This window comes from Lacerta agilis, chromosome 17 (genome assembly GCF_009819535.1).
Source record: "Lacerta agilis isolate rLacAgi1 chromosome 17, rLacAgi1.pri, whole genome shotgun sequence".
Classification (NCBI taxonomy): Eukaryota; Metazoa; Chordata; class Lepidosauria; order Squamata; family Lacertidae; genus Lacerta; species Lacerta agilis.
In genome coordinates, this window is record NC_046328.1 from 35357609 (window position 1) to 35379386 (window position 21778).

Here is a 21778-nt window from a genome sequence, read left to right on the forward strand (position 1 = left end):
TTCCAGTGAGCACTCAGGGCTGATTTCCGTCAGAATGGATAGGTTTGATCTTTTTGCAGTCCATGGGACTCTCAAGAGTCTCCTCCAGCACCATAATTCAAAAGCATCAATTCTTTGGCGATCAGCCTACTTTATGGTCCAGCTCTCACTTCCATACATCACTACTGGGAAAACCATAGCTTTAACTATACAGACCTTTCTCGGCAACAATGGGTTTGGCTGTGCATGGAATACTGTGTGCAGTTCTGGAAAGGGACATTGAAGAGCTGGGAAAAGTTCAGAGAAGGGGAAGGAGAAGGAGCGACACCCCTACAAGGAGAGATTGCTGCAGGTTTGGGGCTTTTCAGTTTGGAGAAAAGGTGAGGAAGAGGCGACATTATATAAGCCGTTTATAAAATGATACAGGGCATGGAGAAAGTGAATAGAAAAAGGAGTTTTTGTTTCCCTTTTGCTATAACCAGAACTTGTGGGGACGCAGAGAAGCTGAATACAGGGAGATTCAGGATAAATAAAAGGAAGTCCTCCTTCCTGCAGCAGTTAAACTGTGGAACTCCTTGACACATGAGGCATAAATTTGGATGGTTTTTTGTTTTTTAAAAAAAGGATTGGGCAAATTCATGGAGGAGGAGAGGGCTACTAGCCACAATAACTGTACTGTGCCTCCACAGTTATGGGACTACTCTTGAGCAGGACTAGCAGCAGAGTCAAGACCAGGTGTCGGCAAGGTTATCCGGAGCCCATGGAGAGCTGGACATGCGCAGCGCGATGCCGGAAATCGCGTCTGGGCATTCCATGGCACCGGAAATCGCTTCTGCGCATGCCCAGATGTGATTTTCGGCGTCTAGACATGCGCAGACACGAGACGCAATTTCTGGCACTGCTCAGCAAGTCCCCACACCATGCGCAGGAGGCTTGCCAAGCAGGCGGCTCGGTTCGTTTGGTGGGCGGCTTGTGGGCCGGTAAAACGGCCTTTGTGGGCCGCATCTGGCCCATGGGCCGGAGGTTGCCGACCTCTGGTCAAGACTATCCCATTTAAGCTAAAGGAAAAACCAGGGTTGTTTTCTTATTTGTCTACAAATAAAACACTGTGGGGAAATGACTGTAAGGAAAAAATGGGGGGGGGGTAATATTTCATTATAATGGACTTTGTGCATCCCCAAGCAATTTGCAAATATTTTATGCAAAGCAATGGATAAATAAGGCTAAGATCCCCAACCATAAACTACGCTCCCCGTGAGAGTGAGAAATAGAGATGATCAACGGCTGCAAGGGAAATTTATTAAGAAAACAAGCCGCTGGAGTTTTCTATAACATACGAATTCTAGGGTACCTAAATGTACTTAGCTCTGTACAGAGCCTTGCACCTGTAGCCCCAGAGACGCGAGTTCAAATCCTGAGCCTTTCTGAGCGTTTCACACAATAGCTGATTTGGTGTTAAGCCAATAGATACAAACTGATCGAACTACAAATAATGTATACTAAATCACGATGCACATGGAAATGCGAAACGAGACCAAAATACAGTGCAAAATCTTAAATAACGCATTGAGATGGACTGAAATAATAATTATTTAAACTTCAGTTCAGCCCTTTATACTATGAGGACTAGAATCTTACTTTGCGTTTAGGGGCAGCTAGTCACCCCGTGTCAGGATCCGGAATCAGGAGAGTGTTAGCAATAAAAAAAACACCCGTGCCAGTGAAGTTAACTCTTTATTCCAAGAAACCAAAACAGCTCAGTCCTAGTGACTGCAGTAACCCTTCCCACTAGGTCTTGCCCCAATGCAGCAGTTGCGAGGACTGAAGGTCCTTGCCTTCCCTTCGCTCTGTGAGGTTCCTCTCCCGGTTCCTTCCCCAGAAATCTAAGGCTCTGCCATCTTGTCTCTTGTTGCTCTGCCCTCTTCATGCCTCTTCTGGTTCTGGGAGACTAGCGGGGAGGAGAGCCAGTTGCAGCAGGATGGGGAGACCTCCTGGCTTCTTCAGGAGCCTGCCTCATCTCTGCTTCTTGCCCCCCCCCCCCCATCCTCTTCTTCTGCCTCTGATCCTGAACTGCTCTCTGCCACCAACTCTCCCTGCTCACTCAGCCCTGTTGCCTCTTCAGCTTCCAACACCTCCTCCTCCCACTTGGTCCCCTCTTCTCCCTCTGACCACTGATCTTCATCTCACCACCAATCCCCGGGTCCTGAGTTTTCTCCCATGGGGGTTCCCCAGTTATGCCTCTGACCCCTCCTTCAGCATCCAGCCAGTCCATGACAGCCCATGTGAAAAGGCTGCCTTCCTTCCTTCCTTCCTTCCTTCCTTCCTTCCTTCCTACAACCAGCCCTGCCCACCACAGTTTCCTCCTCCTCAGCCGCAGTATTGCCCCTTGTAGAACTCAGCAAAGAGGAGGAGGAGGAGGAAAGTGGGGACAAAACTAGAATGAGTTGGCTCCGCCTCTCGTTGACACTGACTCCTCCTCTCGTTGCCTCTGTCTCTCATTGACACTGACTCAGTCTCTCATTGCCTGTGGCTCCTCCTCTCATTGTCTCTGACTCCTCCCCTCATTGTCTTTGGCTCCGCTCCTCGTTGTCTCCTCCTCTCATTGCCTCTGTCTCTGTCTCTCATTGACACTGACTCGGTCTCTCATTGCCTGTGGCTCCTCCTCTCATTGGCTCTGACTCCTCCCCTCGTTGTCTTTGGCTCCTCCCCTCATTGTCTCCATCTCTCGTTGCCTCTGGCTCCTCCTCTCGTTGCCTCTGGCTCCGCCTCTCGTTACCTCTGGCTCCTCCTCTTGTCGCCTCTGGATCTGCCTCTCATTGCCTCTGGCTCCGCCTCTCGTTACCTCTGGCTCCGCCTCTCATTGCCTCTGGCCCCACCTCTTGTTACCTCTGGCTCCTCTTGTTGCCTCTGTCTCCGCCTCTCGTTGGCTTTGGCTCCGCCTCTCGTTGCCTCCGGCTCGGCCTCTCATTGCCTCTGGCTCCGCCTCTCGTTGCCTCTGGCTCCACCTCCTGTCAGGCTCCCTCCCTTATCAGTCCCAATGACTTGCCAGCCGCCGCCGCCCCTGCTCCCCACATAACTTGCAGAGAGAGGGGTGTCCCTTCTCTCCCACCCCCACCCACATCTGCCCGCTTAATGATGGACTCACATAGAGGATTAGGTTCGTTTGGGGAGAAAATGAGCCCATTTCTAAAGGGACCCCATCTGGTTCTTTTCTGCAGCATAATGAGCAGTAATGACAGGCACAGTATTAATGGGAGATTCTGTGAGCGTTTAAGATATAATTACAGTCCTTTGCTTTCTCTCTCTCCACCCCCCCCCCCACCGGTCATATCTAATTCTATTTACTGCGCGAACACGACTCCCTCCTTGGAAGACACTTGCTCTTCTCGCCACAGTTTCCTAGGGAAGCCACAGCTGTCTGCCTCCTTTTCGCCTGGCAGAAAAGGACCGTGCAAGGGGGGGGGGGGTGCTGTTTTATTTTATTACGATTACTTATACCCTACCTTTCAGGATATAAATCCACTTTTACAGAGGACAGCCTTCTCGTTGAAGGCGCCCTCTGCTTGAAAGCACGATTAAACATTCCCGTCTAAATCAAAACAATGAGGACTAGCAGCTTCCTCTTTTTTTAAAAAAAAGGGGGGGCAGAGCCGTAGCTCAGTGGCAGAACACCTGCTTGGCGTGCAGAAGGTCCCAAGTTCAGTCCCCAGTGGCAGACATCTCCCTCAGAAAAGGTGGTGGACTCTCCTTCATGGGAGATTTTTAAACAGAGCTTGGGTGGCCACCTGTCAGGCATTATTTGGCTGCGATTCTTGCATTGCAGGGGGTTGGACTGGATGACCCTTGGGGGTCCCGTTCCAATTCTGCAATTCCGTGAGTCTTTTTATAGCTTCGAGGCTGGAGAGGAGGCCAGACAAATCTCCGAGAGAAGGTCCCATTTGCTTACTCTGTTTTCACGTGTAGAGGAAGCGTCGGCCGTAGAGGGAGGGCGGTTTTTAGGGTGAGCCAGAGTCTGCAGCAACTAATCTGGGGGTTGACCCACTTACCCAGTTAGAGGGATAAAACCCACTTCCTTTCCCATCCCCCTTCTCCCAAGTGCCTTTTAAATACCAATTGACTAAGAACACCGACTGATGGGTCCAGCAATGGTGGACAAAATACTTGGTGCTTCATAAAGCAATGTATTTATTTAAAAGCTTGTGTGTGTGTGTGTGTGTGTGTGTGTGTGTGTGTGTGTAGGCGAACTAATGCCAGTGTACTGGAAGAAGCAAAGATCACCAGTGTTGAAGCAATGGTTCTTCAACATCAACTTTGTTGGACTGGTCATGTTGTGCGGATGCCTGATGATTGTCTTCCAAAGCGACTACTCTATTCCGAACTTAAAAATGGAAAGCGCAATGCTGGTGGACAACAAAAGAGCTTTAAAGACTGTCTCAAGGCAAATCTAAAAAAATGTAGTATAAACACCAACAATTGGGAAACACTGGCCTGCAAATGCTCCAATTGGAGAACAGCCTTTACCAAATGTGTCGTGGGCTTTGAAGACTCTCGAACTCAGGACGCAGGGGAGAAACGTGCTAAGAGGAAGGCACGCTTGGCAAACCCTCACCGTGATCAACTCCCGCCCGGAAACCAATGTCCCCACTGTGGAAGGATGTGTGGATCCAGAATCGGCCTCCACAGTCACTTACGGACTCACTTTTAAAACTGTGTTTATGGAAGACAATCTTACTCGGCTACGAGGGATCGCCAAAGAAGAAGAGTCTGAATATTGCTGAATATTGCAAACGAATCTCTTAAGCAGTATACAGTAAACAAACATATGTCAACCCAAACCAGTAGAAGAAAAGTCTAAAAACATACCCAGGGCTACTAGCCACAGTGGCTATCGTCTGCTTCCACTGTCTGGGGCACTAAATACCTCTGAATAATCCCAGTTTCTGGGGAGAGTTTCTGTTGCGCTCACTTCCTGATGGCGGGCTTCACTTTTGGGCTATCTGTTTGGCCCCTGTGATGACAGGAGGCTGGACTTTGGCCTGGACTCCCTTTGGCCTGATCCAGCCAGCAGGGCTCTTCTTAATGTTCTTACAGAGCCTCCAGGTCCAGACACAGTCTACCTCGATTCCCAAGTTCTTTGGGACATTTGGCCACAGTGAGAACAGAGGGCTGGACTAGATGGGCCCCCTTTGGCCTGCTCTGTTTAGCAGGGCTCTTCTTGCCTCCTTATGAGATTGTGGAACCTTCTGAAACACGGACTTGCCTGGTTGGATGGCCATCTATTATGGATGCTGAGATTCCTGCATTGCAGGGGGTTGGACTGGATGACCCCCCCGGGGTCCCTTCCAACTCTACAGTTCTGTGATTCTATGAGAGGCTCTCTCTCTCTCTGTCTCCGTCTCCACTCCACTCCAAGCCCAAGACCTTCCTCTCATTCCACAGTATGCAACCCTGAAAGCAGAACAGTGGCAGAACCCGCACTTTGGAACTCCCTGCCGATTGACTTCAGGCCTTCACTGTAACCTTTATCAGCGCCTGCTTAAAACATTTTCGTTTAGGCAAGGCTACCCAGATATTTATGTGGGTAGGTTTGCCATGTGTGTGTGTGTGTGTGTGTGTGTGTTTTAGTTAGTTGCTTTTTAAAAAATGTGTTTTTTCTTTTTTAAAAAAAGTTTAAAAAATGATTTTTTAAAAAGTTGTTTCCATTGCTTTTTCCAATAATTTTACCGTGTTGTTCTTTTGGTAGCCCGCTTTGGGGCTGTTGGCTTTTGTTTCTCAAGCAGTATATAAATACTATGTTTTTACACTCAAGCGGTATATCAAAACTCTGAAATACACGAAGCAAAATAAATAACTGGCCTCTGCAACGGCACGAGATAACTTGCAGACCAGGTGATCTTTAATTCTACCCCTACCCTGCAAGCCTCAGCAGGTGAGTCTGTACATTATAGGATCCATTACAGGGTTGGGTGTGCAAATAGACATTTTCTGCAAGGCCTTTGTCCCCCTTCTTCTCCTCCTCCTCCTCCTTCCCTTGCGTCTTGCAGCGTCGCCTCTCCCTTTCAATCCCTGGCCATTTATGCTGGTTGGGGGGTCGGATCCGTCAGCCCTGTAGCACTTGCAAGGGATGAGTCATTTTGGCACAGAATAACTCCTTGTTACCACACTGTTTCAGTAAGCATCTGTGGGGGCGCATATGTTAGCGGCTTCTGTTGCTGCTCTCTGTGTGTGTGTCTGTATGTGTGTGTGTGTGTGTGTGTGTTTCTGTTTGTGTATGTATAATTTCGCGACCTACAAGAGACTAGATGGGCCCGCTTTCAGGTCTGGTTCAGCAGGGATCTTCTTCTGTTCTGATGGAACCTCCAGGGTCAGAGGCAGTCTATCTAGCCACTGGGAGAACAGGAGGCTGGATTGGATGGGCTTCCTTTGGTCCAATACCTCCAAGATTCAGAGACAGACCATCTAACACCATATAGCGCCGGTCCTAAAGGATCGTCACTGGCTCCCAGTACATTTCCAAGCACAATTAAAAGTGTTGGTGCTGACCTTTCAAGCCCTAAACGGCCTCGGCCCAGTATGCCTGAAGGAGCGTCTCCACCCCCATCGTCCCGCCCAGACACTGAGGTCCAGCGCCGAGGGCCTTCTGGCGGTTCCCTCATTGCGAGAAGCCATGTTACAGGGAACAAAGCAGAGGGCCTTCTCGGTATTGGCACCCACCCTGTGGAACACCCTCCCACCAGATGTCAATGAAATAAACAACTATCTGACTTTTAGAAGACATCTGAAGGCAGCCCTGTTTATGGAAGTTTTTAATGAATGATGTTTTAATGTATTTTTAATCTTTTGTCGGAAGCCGCCCAGAGTGGCTGGGGAAACACAGCCAGATGGGTGGGGTGATGATGATGATAATAATAATAATAATAATACCGGTAATAATAATAATAGTTATTAAGGTTATTTGGTAGACCAGGAGAGCTGGACCATAAAGAAGACTGATCGGCGAAGAATTGATGCTTTTGAATTATGGTGCTGGAGGAGACCCTTGAGAGTCCCATGGACTGCAAAAAGATCAAACTTATCCATCCTTAAAGAAATCAGGCCTGAGTGTTCACTGGAAGGACAGATCCTGAAGCTGAGGCTCCAAGACTTTGGCCACCTCATGAGAAGAGAAGACTCCCTGGAAAAGACCCTGATGTTGGGAAAGATGGAGGGCACAAGGAGAAGGGGACGACAGAGGATGAGATGGTTGGGCAGTGTTCTCGAAGCGACTGGCATGAGTTTGGCCAAACTGCGGGAGACAGTGGAGGATAGGGGTGCCTGGCGTGGTCCATGGGGTCACGAAGAGTCGGACACGACTGAACGACTGAACAACAACAAGAGAGGCTGTGCTAGAGAGACCCCTTTGGGCCTGATCCACCTCTTTACATGCAGAAGCAAATTTTGGAGGAGGAGGAAGCATAATACATGCCACTAAATTCTTACTGAGGGTGGGAACATGCGAAGCCTGAACAGTTCAGGCCCCATAACCCGAGACCGTTCCTCGGCCATCCTTACCGTTTGCCTACTTTTAAACCAAAAGCCCTTTCAGAAGAAGAGAGGAAACCCTGATTCTTCTTTAAGCACAAAATGTGGGTTTTAAAAAAATCTCTGGTGGGCGTGAAACGGTTTGGATACACCGTGATTTCTAGCCCGTCCTAGAGGGGACTGTTGTTGCTTCAGGGCAAGGAGAGTCTGAGATCCACAGGTCAGCCTGTTTGGGCACCACTGCGGACAGAAGCGCGTCTTAAATTGGTGGGGTCCAGGTTGTGTGAAACGGCACCGTGGCCCCCTTTGCAAGGCCAAACTCCTTCCGACGCCACAAGCCTGTCCTGAGCGCTGGGCGTCAGTGAAAAAGCCGGCTGTTTTCCTCCTGCCCTGGGTCAAGCGTCCGAGGCTTGTTGTGGCAGGCTGGCGTCCAGACGAGCGCGGGGGCTTTCCTTCTCCCGGGGCCAAAGGTTGTGGTCCCCGCGTCATCTCGTGACGCATCTCTGGCACGGGGAGGACTTTTCCCGACCAGCTCGGTGGAAACAGGAGAACAAAAGGCATTTCCTGGCTTTGTGACTGAGAGAGAAGGGGAGGCGAAAAGGCAAATCCCAGGCCAGGAAAGGAACTGGAAATAAAATTGCCAATATCGTTAATTCCGTTATCCAAATTGAAGGCGCGACTTTTCAGTTTAGAGGAAAGGCGAGTAAAAGGGGACACGATAGATGTTTATAAAGTTATGCATGGTTTGGAGAAAATGCCCCCTCTCATAATACTGGAACTCTAGTGAAGCTGAATGTTGGATGGTTTAGGACAGATTTTTAAATATTCCGTAGTTAAACTGTGGAACTCACTGCCACAGGAATCTCCTGGGTCCTGCTTGCAGGTTTCACACTGGGGCACCTTGGTGGCCCCTATGAGAGAAGGATGCTGGACTAGATGGGCTCCCTTTGGCCTGATCCTGCAGCCAGGCTCTTCTGATGTTCTTATGGAGCCTCCCGCTCCAGAGGCAGTCTATCGAGATCCTCAGTTTCTTGGGGGCACCTGGCCACTGTGAGAACAGGATGCTGGACTAGATAGGGCCATTGGCCTGTTCCAGCAAGGTTCTTCTTGCGATTTTAGGAAATGCACCTTTTACACTTGTAGGATAGGGCACTGGGAGAAACGACACTCATTTTCACCAGAAGGGGAAAGTGTGAGTGCGTTGTGGGGCAGGCGCAGCCTCGATCCTGTGGTGTGCTTGAGTTTCCAGAGCATTTCAGCTCCTGCTCCGTACGTGGGCAGCTCACGAAAACACAGCCAGCCGCTTCGCTGTGTGACAAGGATTAATTAAATCGACGTGGGATGCTCCAAGGATGTGTGTCTTTCTGGAGAGCTGCTGAAAGGGGAGCGGGGTTGGCAGGGCGGGGGGGGGGGTTGGAGGCACCACAGAGCAACCCGTGAGACCTTACGGAGGTGCCTCACTTCAGGGCGACTCAACCCTCCTCCATCTCTCAGGGCGGGGGGGCAGCCAAGCGATTATGAGAGATTTAGGCATTGTGCTCCACTGTGGACTGAGACGTTTTGTTTGCCCAAATAAGGGTGGGCAATGATGCTTCTATCCCCCCTCCAAAGAGAGAGAGAGAGAGAGATCAGATGCACACCCAAGCTCAGCCAAGTTATTCTGGCACGGAGAAAACCCCGTGAGTTCCTGCAGAGCTGGGAAACCTCCCCGCTCTCGCTTGTTGACAGCAGCCGTCAACTCATTGGGACGCCTTCCTTTAACTCGCTGCCGCTGTTTCCCTTTTCTCTTCCCAGCTTCCTAGAAGAGGTCTCGGCTTCCGGTTTCCGCGGACGAGGCACGGACAGCTCCCAGGGGCCGGCGAGGGCAGCATCCAGGAGGCTGAACTGACGGCCCCTTTCCGTCATTTCCGACTGACCGGCTATTCCAGGCTACTCAGCATCTGTTGCCCGTTGACACCCACGAACTCACCCACCTGAAAGTACAGAAAAGCACTTTAGCGGACCATACTTACCTGTTGCCGAAAAGTATGGGGCAGGCACGCTCTCTCCTTACAGGACCGAACCATGGGGTCCTCGCCCCCTCAAAAAAAGGCTTGATCGAGATCTTAAGGAGAAAGAAAATGACTGCCCCTCTGGCACCTTCGTTCCCTTTCTACCCACCCAGCTCTCACATTACACGAGAGTTGTTTGCCTCTTCCCTAAAATCATTTACCTCCCCCCCCCCGTGCCCCGGGATAACCCACCCCCAGAGAAAAATGGCGTTGGCCCCAATAAAAGGAAAATGCAATTCTTGTAGCAGAGAGTGTTGCTGGTTTTCCCCCCTGCTTTCGGCCGAGGAGTAGATAAGATAATAGAATCACAGTTGGGTACCCCAGGGATCATCTAGTCCAACCCCCTGCGATGTGGGAATGCGTAGCTGTTCCGTATGGGAACCTTGGCGTTATCAGCACCAGGCTTGCAGGGAAGAGGGGGGGGGGTCTGACGTTTTAGAGAGGGCGGCGGAGACGACCTTTGGGGGTCCTCCAGATGTTTCTGGACTCCTATCCCATCATTCTCCCTGACCATTGACCGTGAAGAAGAAGAAGAAGAAGAAGAAGAGTTTGGATTTGATATCCCGCTTTTCACTACCCGAAGGAGTCTCAAAGCGGCTAACATTCTCCTTTCCCTTCCTCCCCTACAATAAACACTCTGTGAGGTGAGTGGGGCTGAGAGACTTCAAAGAAGTGTGACTGGCCCAAGGTCACCCAGCAGCTGCATGTGGAGGAGCGGAGACGCGAACCCGGTTCCCCAGATTACGAGTCTACCGCTCTTGACCACTACACCACACTGGCTCTCGTGACGGTTGCAGGGGCTGGTGGGAGTTGGAATCAGGCCCATCCAGGCCAGCACACTGTTCCCGCAGTGGCCCCCCAGAAGCCCCGTCAGAAATATCCCCCTCCCCCAAGCAGGACCTGAGCACGAGAGCATCTCTCCCTCCTGTCGTTCCCGGGTCTTATTCAGAGGCGAGCGGCTTCCCTCGGGGACTCATCTGGCCAGGCCAGGTCAAAGGTTGGGGCTTTCCACTGCCCTTGGTGGCTGCAGCCATCGATAGCTGCGGCCCTGCTTTCGAATCCGCCTTATCAAGGAGCCTTGGGGGATGACACAGTGGGAGTCCCCTGCGTACCTGCTTATTTAGTTTGCTTTCATCTGAGGAGGGAGGGGTAGTCGGAGCCCAGGCCATTCGCTTGAGTGCGGTCATAACACAAGAGCTGTAGAAAGATGGGGTAGAAAACAGAAAGTCCTCCTTCACGCAACGCAGAGTGAAAACTGTGGAACTCCCACAAGAGGCAGCGATGGCCGCCAGCTTAGAAAGTTTTAAAAGAGGATTAGGGAAAAAATAAAAGAGGATTAGGCAAATTTGTGGAGGGGGAAAGAGCTATCAATGGTTATTATTATTAATTGTTGTTGTTGTTACGATTATTATTATTATTATTATTATTATTATTATTATTATTAATCTTCCTGCTTGGCAGGGGGTTGGACTGGATGGCCCTTGTGGTCTCTTCCACTTCTATGATTCTATGATTATTATTACTATTATTTATTGAATTTATACACCACGCTATACCTGGGGGTCTCAGGGTGACTCTCAGAACAAAACAAAACAAAAACACGTTTTAAAAGGGCATAGGATGTTAATCAGATCAACCAAAGGTCTGGTTTAAAAGGAACATTTTTGCCTGGTGCCTAAAAGTGTATAATGAAGGTGCCAGGCGAACTTCCCTGGGGAGAACATTCCACAGACGGGGAGCCACTGCAGAGAAGGCCCCGTTCTCGAGTCGCCACCCTGCGGACCTCTCAAGGAGGAGGCACACGAAGGAGGGATCTGGGTAGGTTCATATGGAAAGAGGCGGTCCTTGAGGTATTGCGGTCCTGAGCCGTTTAAGTCTTTATAGGTCAGAACCAGCACTTTGAATTGGGCCTGGAAACTAATTGGTAGCCATTGCAGTCGGACCAGGATTGGTGCAATATGCTCAAACCGCCTTGCTCCGGTGAGCAACCTGGCCGCTGGATTCTGCACCAGCTGAAGTTTCCGAACCATCTTCAGAGGAAGCCCTACGAATAACGCATTGCAGTAATCTAACCTTGAAGTTACCAGAGCATAGGCAACAGTAGTTAGGCTATCCCTGTCCAGATAGGGGCGTAGCTGGGCCACCAGCCAAAGCTGATGGAAGGCACTCGGGGCCACTGAGGCCACCTGAGTCTCGAGAGACAGCAAAAGATCCAGGAGGACCCCCAAGCTGCGAACCTGCTCCTTCAGAGGAAGTGGAACCCCCCCCCCACACACACAAAAGTCTCCTGGGAACTGTAGTCCACCCCTCGTGGTGCTAAAGTTCCCAGCAACCTTAACAAACTGCAGCTGCCAGGATTCTCGGGGGGGGGGGAGAGTCATTTGCTATCATAGAGTTGTAGAATTGGAAGGGACCGCCAAGGGTCTTCTAGTCCAGCCCCCTGCTATGCAGGAACCACAGCTAAGGGAGAAGGGAGGAACTGTTCTTTGCTTTCTTACGGGCCCCTTGTGGTTGTGCCCGCTGGTCACCGTGAAATGGTGAGCCCATTGGTCCTGGAATTCAGTCCCATTTCTGACACCGAGGAAGAAGAATTTTCCGGAGAACCTTCTAAGCGGTAATTGGAACTTGATTTGGGGAAATAATGAGTCAGATCAAATTAACCAGCTCATAATCCCCTCTGGTAATTTAATTTTTTATTATATTTCAAATCCTCCCTCCCCCCCCCTCTCTCTCCCCTCTCCCTCTCTTCCATACAAGAAATAGATTCATTCGTACTGGAAGCCCAATGACATGGCGAGCTCACCAGTACGATTTAGGACAGGGTGACGGAGGGGGTGGCATTGGGAGCAAGAGAGCAAGAGAGAAATGGGACAGCTCTGCAGGGCTTTTAAATCTGAAATCACTCCCCTTTTCACTGTGTTTGTTGGGATTTAAGCTTCCCATGACTTCTGGCTGGTCTTGACACTGTGGGATTCTACTTAGCAGGAGGGATGAAAACTGAGTGCCACAACTCACTCTCTGCTCGTGTCTGGATTTAAAACTGGAGACTCTTTGCCTGTCCATGAATTTGTCCCGTGATGCTGGGGGCTGTCTTGGTTCTCTCCCAGACCAAGATCTTATCTTTCGAGCAGGACCCATATCCAATGGCCTAAATTCTACCTCTTTGCCCAACTAGCAATCTTGAGCACCAAGGACCAGGAGTGGGGAGGGGAATGGAGCAGGTGATGATGATAATAATAATAATAATAATAATAATAATAAAATTTTATTTATACCCCACCCTTCCCAGCCAAAAACCGGGCTCAGGGTGGCTAACACTAATTAAAATCACAGCAAAACATAAAAACAATCTATTTAAAATACAGATTAAAATTCAAAATTCAAAATTCAAACTGCAGTCTCATTTTCAAATAGCCCACCAATAAAAGAATGAAGCACAACTATCAAACAGAAGCCAACCCAAAGGCCAGGTGGAACAGCTCCGTCTTGCCGGCCCTGCGGAAAGATGCCAAATCCCGCAGGGCCCTGGTCTCTTGTGATAGACTGTTCCACCAAGTCGGTGCCAATACTGAGAAGGCCCTGGCCCTACCAGGATGCCCCGATTAAAACCCTTTTTTTATTTTGTCTGCGAGTTTTGTGGGGCTGGGAGGAAGCAGGGTGTCAAGAGATAGATGCGAGTAAAGAGAGATTTCACTTTCTTGGGTTCCATGATCACTGCAGATGGTGACAGCAGTCACGAAATTAGAAGACGCCTGCTTCTTGGGAGAAAAGCAATGGCAAACCTAGACAGCATCTTAAAAAGCAAAGACATCACCTTGCTGACAAAGGTCCGTATAGTTAAAGCTATGGTTTTCCCAGTAGTAATGTACGGAAGTGAGAGCTGGACCATCAAGAAGGCTGATCGCTGAAGAATTGATGCTTTTGAATTATGGTGCTGGAGGAGACTCTTGAGAGTCCCATGGACTGCAAGAAGATCAAACCTATCCATTCTCAATGAAATCAGCCCTGAGTGCTCACTAGAAGGACAGATCCTGAAGTTGAGGCTCCAGTACTTTGGCCACCTCATGAGAAGAGAAGACTCCCTAGAAAAGACCCTGATGTTGGGAAAGATGGAGGGCACAAGGAGAAGGGGACGACAGAGGACGAGATGGTTGGACAGTGTTCTCGAAGCTACTAACATGAGTTTGGCCAAACTGCGAGAGGCAGTGAAGGATAGGCGTGCCTGGTGTGCTCTGGTCCATGGGGTCACGAAGAGTCGGACACGACTGAACGACCGAACAACAACAACAACAAATGACAGCACAAGCAACATTTGCAACCCAGCAGGCCAGCAGGGAGAGGGAGAGGGAGAGAGTGGCTTGACTTGAGCAAAAGATATTTTGGTAACCGGTGATTATCCGGAGAATCGGAGAACGAAACTGCAACATGGGGACGCAGCGTGTGAATAGGATGTTCCAGGACAGGGGAACAGAGGCAGATAATAACGGCTTTAGATAGGGAACATTTCTCTAGACTCTGCCTTCCATTCCCGATGCAACACACCCACCAGGCATTTCAAGGTCGCTTTCTCCAGCCTGCCTCTTGGATTTAGTGAGACTTCCTCAGTCAGTGTAGCAAAAACGCAAACAACGCTCCTTGCTTTTCTGTTTATTTTCCCTCCTGTTCATTGTTCCGTGGCCTCTCGGAGAGGGGGTGTTCCCAGGCCGGGTCCAAGGCTGCGAGATTTTGCCACACACAAAATGCAACTTCATGAGACACGCTTCGTCTTCGTGTGTGTGTGTGTGTTTTACAAATATTTTTTTATTAAGGATTTTCTTGTTTTACAAAGGTATATGCAATGTCTCTCTCGTATTTTTCCATGTAACATTTTTACACATCAGTTTCGTTTGTTGAGACATGAGGAAGAAAGGGGGGGCAGATGGGGGTGGCGATGTTTCTACTTTATTTAATATATGTAGGGTTTGGTGTCAGCGTCGTTTGTGCAGGTTCTCTGTTGTTTGCTTGTTGAAAGAACCAGCTAATTCCAGTCGTATCTGGGGCTTGGCATGTTCTGTGATGGTGCAAAAATCCAGCAGCTGGGGGTTTGGGTGGGCGGTAGCATCCTGAGAACCTCCACTTTTGTTAGTGGGGAAAGGAACCAAGTTTCTAGTCCCTGAGAGTGTGGAAGTAAGCTTCGGGTTGCAGTGACAATGCTTGCCAAAACCTCAAGCCATCCAGCCTCTGCTTAAAAACCTCCAAGGAAGGAGAGTCCACAACCTCTCCTGGGAGTCTGTTCCAATCAGACCGTCAGAAAGCTCTTCCCGCTGTCGTCCACATCATTAAGAACCTAGGAAGGGCCTGCTGGATGAGGCCAATGGCCCATCTAGTCCAGCATCCTGTTCTCACAGTGGCTGACCACATGCCTGAGCAGGATCCGAGTGCGAGAGCCCTCTCCCTTCTTGTGGTTTCTGGCAACCGGTGTTCAGAAGCATTCTTGCTGCATCCAAGGAGGCAGAGCAGAACTGCCATGATTAATAGTAACTGAGAGCCCTCTCTTCCTCCTTGAATTTGTCCAGTCCTCTTTTAAACTTTGTCAGACCTCACCTGGAATACTGTGTCCAGTTCTGGGCACCACAGTTCAAGAAGGATACTGACAAGCTGGAACGTGTCCAGAGGAGGGCAACCAAAATGGTCAAAGGCCTGGAAACGATGCCTTATGAGGAACGGCTTAGGGAGCTGGGTAGGTTTAGCCTGGAGAAGAGAAGGTTAAGGGGTGATATGATAGCCATTTTCAAATATATAAAAGGATGTCATATAGAGGAGGGTGAAAGGTTGTTTTGTGCTGCTCCAGAGAAGCGGACACAGGACAATGGATTCAAACTACAAGAAAGAAGATTCCACCTAAACATGAGGAAGAACTTCCTGACAGTGAGAGCTGTTGGACAGTGGAATTTGCTACCAAGGAATGTGGTGGAGTCTCCTTCTTTGGAGGTCTTTAAGCAGAGGCTTGACAGCCATCTGTCAGGAATGCTTTGATGGTGTTTCCTGCTTGGCAGGGGGTTGGACTGGATGGCCCTTGGGGTCTCTTCCAACTCTATGATTCTATGTTTCTAAACCCATCCAGGTTGGCAGCCATCACTGTTTCCTGTGGGAGGGAGTTCCACAGTTTAACTCTGCGTGAAGAAGGGCCGTCTTTGATGTGTCCCGAATCTTCCATTCTGCTTCATCCGTTGTTCTGAGACGCTTCCCTGCCCCTCTAAGATGACCGCATTATTGCCATCTGAAAGGGCACTCTTGGCGCTATGGAGCAACAAAAGTAGGACAATTTTTTTAAAAAAAACATTTGTGGTATGAAAAGTTGCAGGATGGCAGCAGGAAGTTCCGGGAAATGCCGCAATTGCAGACGCCACAGCGTCCTCGTCTTTGCAGGTGCGAGCAAAGATCGAAAGTGGGACGAATGCCCAGAACAATTCTAACGCTACAATTCCCAGCTTCAGTTGGGCTCTCTCTCAGTCACGAGTGCAAATATTCCTGAATGCACAATTAAAAGAGCTGTTATTTAAAAGTGCCAAGAGTTGGTTTTATTTATTTAAGTAGTGGCGGCAGCAAGTAGGGCATTTTCCAAGGTTTTTTTTTTTTTTAAGAAAGAGCACAAGAGGAGGGAGAGAACAGGTCCCTGCCCTCTAGGAACCTACAGTCTAAACTCCTGGAAAAGAGAGTTTCAACAGAGGGTAGGAAAGGCTAACAGGACAAATCTGGGCCCCAAATTTGTTTAGTTTAGATTGGAATCAGCAGACTGAAATGTTAAAGGGAAAGGTGGGGCTTGAAGGAGGAAAGGTACAGTGCCCTATAAGTGTTCTAGGAGGGAATTTAGAACCTTAGACATGGGATGTACCCTAGAGGTCATCCATCTCAACCCCGCTTTCGCTCGGGGTCGGGATCTTGCAACCTGACTGAGGGCCCTCCCAGCCTGTGCTTTTACATCCTTCTGGCAAAAAGCCAAACCACTGACCCCAGAGGCAGTCTCTGCTCCACCACTATCAGTTCTCACCTTTAGGGAGTCTCTCCTAATGGTTAGCCAAAATCTGTTTCCCCACAGTTGCCACCCATTTCTTGGGTTCGCTGAGCCTTTGGCCGTGAAGGAGGAGGGAGAGGACGGCACTCTTCGGGCCTGTGAGTGTGCAGACTTTGGTGGCAAGGTGACCTTTTAAGGCTGCCGCCTGCATTAATCATGCAGATTGGGCAGCTGTGCATAATTTCCCTGACTTTGCATAATTTATTCTGCTTCCGCCATTGGTGAGGAGGGGCAACAAAGTTCTCAGCCCCCAAACGCAGGAGATCTTACTCAACAACTTCTCCAGCTCCTGTGATTCCACCAGGTGTTTGCTATGCATATTTGAGATGATGAGAACTAGACACTTGGGGGGTTAACAATAAAAAAGAAAGAAACCTGATATTCTCAGTAACTCTTAAATATCTCATACAGCCATTGCATTTCACATTTGCAGTTTCTTGGACCAGCCCTCTTAATGCAACACTTCTTCTTCTTCTTCTTCTTCTTCTTCTTCTTCTTCTTCTTCTTCTTCTTCTTCTTCTTCTTCTTCTTCTCATCATCATCATCATCATTTCCTTGTACTTGACATTTGCAATTCTTTGGGTGGTCCTGTTAATACAACACATTTTACAATTGTTATCATTAAGTTTATTTATCTATAAAATATTTGTGTGGAGAGAAATCAAGGCAGCCTCCAGGCAATACAACCACAAACAATAAATTATTCTTATCATTCCCTTGTATTTGACATTGGTGATTCAGGTCCGGTCAGTGCAACATTTTGTTTATTATTACTACAGTACTACTGGCAGTGCTTATTTTTTCTTTAAAAAAATGATCCTCTCATTTTGACTGAAGAAAATCACCATTTTATAGTTCAAATCGGGGGAAATAAACACAGTAAATGGACAAAAGTACAAAGATTCACAAAATGTTTAGGGGTATGCGTTCCCCCAGGGGGAAAAAAACACTATTGGTATCAACTTTTTTTTTTTAATTCTCTCTTTATTATTTAATCGAAAATTCTTTCTAGTAGCACCTTAGAGACCAACTGAGTTAGTTGCTGGTATGAGCTTTCGTGTGCATGCACACTTCTTCAGATACACTGAAGTGCTGGTTGCTGCTGCCCAGGAGGACTCCCCTGCCTGAGTGCCTGAGGGCCCCGTTCCTGCCACTCACCATCTGGCCCAGGGCGGGGCCTGGTAAGGCCTCAAAAGGACTGCTGCTGCCTCTGCTTTGCTGCTGGTTGCTGCTGCCCAGGAGGACCCCCCTGCCTGAGTGCCTGAGTGCTGCTGCTGTCCAGCTCTTTTTTAAATGTTTTTTTTCTTTTTTCTTTTTTTTTCTTAAATGTTTTAAAATGTTTCTATTATTATTATTATTTCTTTTCATCTTTTTAAGTTTTCTTGTTGTGGGGGTGGGATAGATGTTTAGTGGGGTTTTGAGTTTTGTATAATTTTGGTTATTTGTAATTTTTATAGTTTTTGGTTTGTATTGTTGTGTTTTGTTTTCTGTTTTTATATAGGTTTAATTTTGTTCTTAAGGGGTGGGGTCAGGGCTGCCTGGGAGGGGGTCCCGGCCAACAAAATGGCTGGGGCAGGTTCCACAGGGTGGGATGCACTGGGACAACCGATCTCAGTGATCACGGGCAGGAGGAGGAGTTACGCTAAGACCAGACCATGTCATTGCCGAGGAGGCAGGTTTAGTCGTTGTCTGAGGACTATTCCTGCCTCCGGGTCTGGTCCTGACCGGACGGATACTGGATTCAGCAAGGGATACCCACATGACCTGAAGATGCTGCTGTGCAATGCCAGGTCAATGTTGAATAAAACCACTGCCATCCACGACTTGATTGTGGATGGTGGACTTGACCTGGCATGTGTAACAGAGACTTGGTTGGATGAAGCGGATGGGCCTGTCCTTGCCGCTGCTTGTCCACCAGGTTTCTCTTACGCACAGCAACCCAGGCCATCTGGGCGGGGAGGGGGGGTTGCAGTGATTTTTAGGAAGTCATTAGTTTGCACCAGGCGTCCTATTGGGAAGACCCAGTTCTCTGAGTGCATGTTCTGGAAGTTGGGCAATAGGGGCAGTACAGGATTCCTTTTGGTGTACCGACCTCCCCGCTGCACCAAGGATTCCCTGCCCGAGCTGCTTCAGGTCGTGGCGGATGTTCTCCTGGAGTCACCTAGTTTGGTCGTCCTAGGGGATTTTAACATCCATGCCGACACGACCTTACAAGGGGCCGCTCGGGACTTCGTGGAAAGCATGGCCTCCATGGGGCTGTCCCTGAATAAGTCTGGTCCAACTCATAGCCGAGGACATGCCTTAGACCTGGTATTCACCTCTATGGATGTTGGTGATCTGACATTAAAAAAAGTGAAACTAAAGAAGTGCCATGGTCAGATCACTTCCTGGTACAACTGGACTTCTCCGCAACCCTTCCCCTCTGCAGGGAGGTGGGACCAATTCGGATGGTCCGCCCCCGCCACTTAATGGATCCAAATGGTTTCCAGAGAGTGGTAGGGGATACTTTATCCCATGTTGATGGCCTTTCAGCCGATTCCCTGGTGGCCCGCTGGAATGTGGAGCTAACCAGGGCTATTGACTGTTTGGCTCCGAAGCGCCCTCTCCGGTTGCATGGAGCCCGGACAGCCCCGTGGTTTTCCCCGGAGCTGAGGGCGATGAAACAATCGTTGAGACGGCTAGAGCGCCGGTGGCAGAAAACCCATTCTGAATCCGACCGAACACAGGTTAGAGCTCAACGTCGAGCCTACCAAGTGGCGATAGCGACGGCGAAGAAGACTTTCTTCACCGCCTCTATTGCATCTGCGGAAAATAGCAGCAGGAGACTCTTTCAGGTGGTTCGGAATCTATCGGAGCCACCTTCGTCATCGGGGCCTGGTAGGGACCCCAAGATCTCCTGCAATGCGTTTGCAAAGTTTTTTGCAGATAAAATCGCTCAGATTCGGAAAGAGATAGACTCCACCGTGGGAGCAGGGCCAGGGCGGGAGAGTGCCAGAGTCCTGTCTAGTCCAGTTGCGTGGGATCAATTTCAGTCTGTTACCTCCGAGGATGTGGACAGGCTGCTTGGACGAGTGAAACCAACCACCTGTCTCCTTGATCCTTGCCCATCCTGGCTTATAAAAGCTAGCCGGGAGGGGCTGGGCGATGGGCTGCGCGGGGTGGTGAATGCTTCCCTCTGTGAGGGAGCCTTCCCAGCCCCGCTGAAAGAGGCGGTCATTAAACCGCTTCTTAAAAAAACATCTTTAGACCCGGCCAATATGGCCAACTATCGCCCAGTCTCAAATCTACCATTCTTGGGCAAGGTGATTGAGAGGGTGGTTGCTGAACAACTCCAGGCACGCCTGGAAGAAGCGGACCATTTGGATCCCTTCCAATCGGGATTCAGGCCTCACCATGGGACTGAAACCGCCTTGGTCGCGCTGGTCGATGATCTCCGGCGGGCTAGGGACAAAGGTGAGAGCTGTTTCCTAGTTCTGCTGGATCTCTCAGCGGCCTTTGACACCATCGACCATAACATCCTTCTAGACCGGCTAGAGGGGTTGGGAGCTGGAGGCACTGTTATACAGTGGTTCCGCTCCTTCCTCCTGGGCCGTGTTCAGAAAGTGGTGGTGGGGGATGAGTGTTCAGACCCCTGGGCTCTCACTTGTGGGGTGCCTCAGGGTTCTGTCCTCTCCCCCATGCTTTTTAATATCTATATGAAGCCGCTGGGAGAGATCATCAGGGGGTTTGGGCTGGGTGTTCATCAGTATGCGGATGATACCCAGCTCTACCTCTCTTTCAAATCAGAACCAGTGAAGGCCGTGAAGGTCCTGTGTGAGTGCCTGGAGGCGGTTGGAGGATGGATGGCGGCTAACAGATTGAGGTTGAATCCTGACAAGACAGAAGTACTGTTCTTGGGGGACAGGAGGAGGGCAGGTGTGGAGGATTCCCTGGTCCTGAATGGGGTAACTGTGCCCCTGAAGGACCAGGTGCGCAGCCTGGGAGTCATTTTGGACTCACAGCTGTCCATGGAAGCGCAGGTTAATTCTGTATCCAGGGCAGCTGTCTACCAGCTCCACCTGGTACGCAGGCTGAGACCCTACCTGCCCGCGGACTGTCTCACCAAAGTGGTGCATGCTCTGGTTATCTCCCGCTTGGACTACTGCAATGCGCTCTATGTGGGGCTGCCTTTGAAGGTGACCCGGAAACTGCAATTAATCCAAAATGCGGCAGCTAGACTGGTGACTGGGAGTGGCCGCCGAGACCACATAACACCGGTCCTGAGAGATCTGCATTGGCTCCCAGTACGTTTCCGAGCACAATTCAAAGTGTTGGTGCTGACCTTTAAAGCCCTAAACGGCCTCGGTCCTGTATACCTGAAGGAGCGTCTCCACCCCCATCATTCAGCCCGGACACTGAGATCCAGCGCCGAGGGCCTTCTGTCTGTTCCCTCACTGCGAGAAGCAAAACTACAGGGAACCAGGCAGAGGGCCTTCTCGGTAGTGGCGCCCGCCCTGTGGAACGCCCTCCCATCACAGGTCAGGGAAATAAACAACTACCTGACATTCAGAAAAAACCTGAAGGCAGCCCTTTTTAGGGAAGTTTTTAATGTTTGATATTGTTGTATTTGGTTTCTGTTGGAAGCCGCCCAGAGTGGCTGGGGAAATCCAGCCAGATGGGCGGGGTACAAATAATAAATATTATTATTATTATTATTAGAAAGAATTTTCGATTTTGTTTTGACTATGGCAGACCAACACGGCTACCCACCTGTAACTTTATTATTTAAAAACACACAAAATAAACCTATACATCACATATATCAACTTCTTCAAATTTAAATATTTACATACATCCACCTTTACACACACACCTTCTCGTACACTATTGGTATCAACTAATTTTGACTCAAGAGTAGCCCTATCGAAAATAACAGAGCCAAGCCGACGGTGCCCTCTGTCCGTTTCCATTTTATTGTTTTAAAAAGTTCCTTTCGCTGATCGTTTCTGCCAACCGCTTGGTGCTTGGCTGGGGTTTGGTTTGGTTTTTTTTTTTAAAAAAACGCACCATGTCACGAAGCAAATCAATCCCCCCCCCGGGGGTCTACTCTGAGCAGGAGTTCCTACTCGCGTCGGGTGCCACTCGCGACCCTCTGCAGCCTCTTCTCCTGGGGGGGCCGAGGCCATCTCCCCCC

The 21778-nt window shown here is 49.5% G+C and overlaps 1 protein-coding gene across 1 annotated transcript in view; it reads left to right on the forward strand.

Annotated features, from left to right (window-relative positions):
• Positions 1 to 9608, forward strand: part of VPS45 (vacuolar protein sorting 45 homolog) — a 39480-nt gene extending 29872 nt beyond the window's left edge. Inside the window, exon 15 of the mRNA XM_033135858.1 lies at positions 9295 to 9608. Within this exon, the coding sequence (XP_032991749.1) occupies positions 9295 to 9388 (94 nt within the window). The 3' untranslated portion in view covers positions 9389 to 9608. The remainder of the gene's footprint in view (positions 1 to 9294) is intronic.
• Positions 9609 to 21778: the final 12170 nt, after the last annotated feature.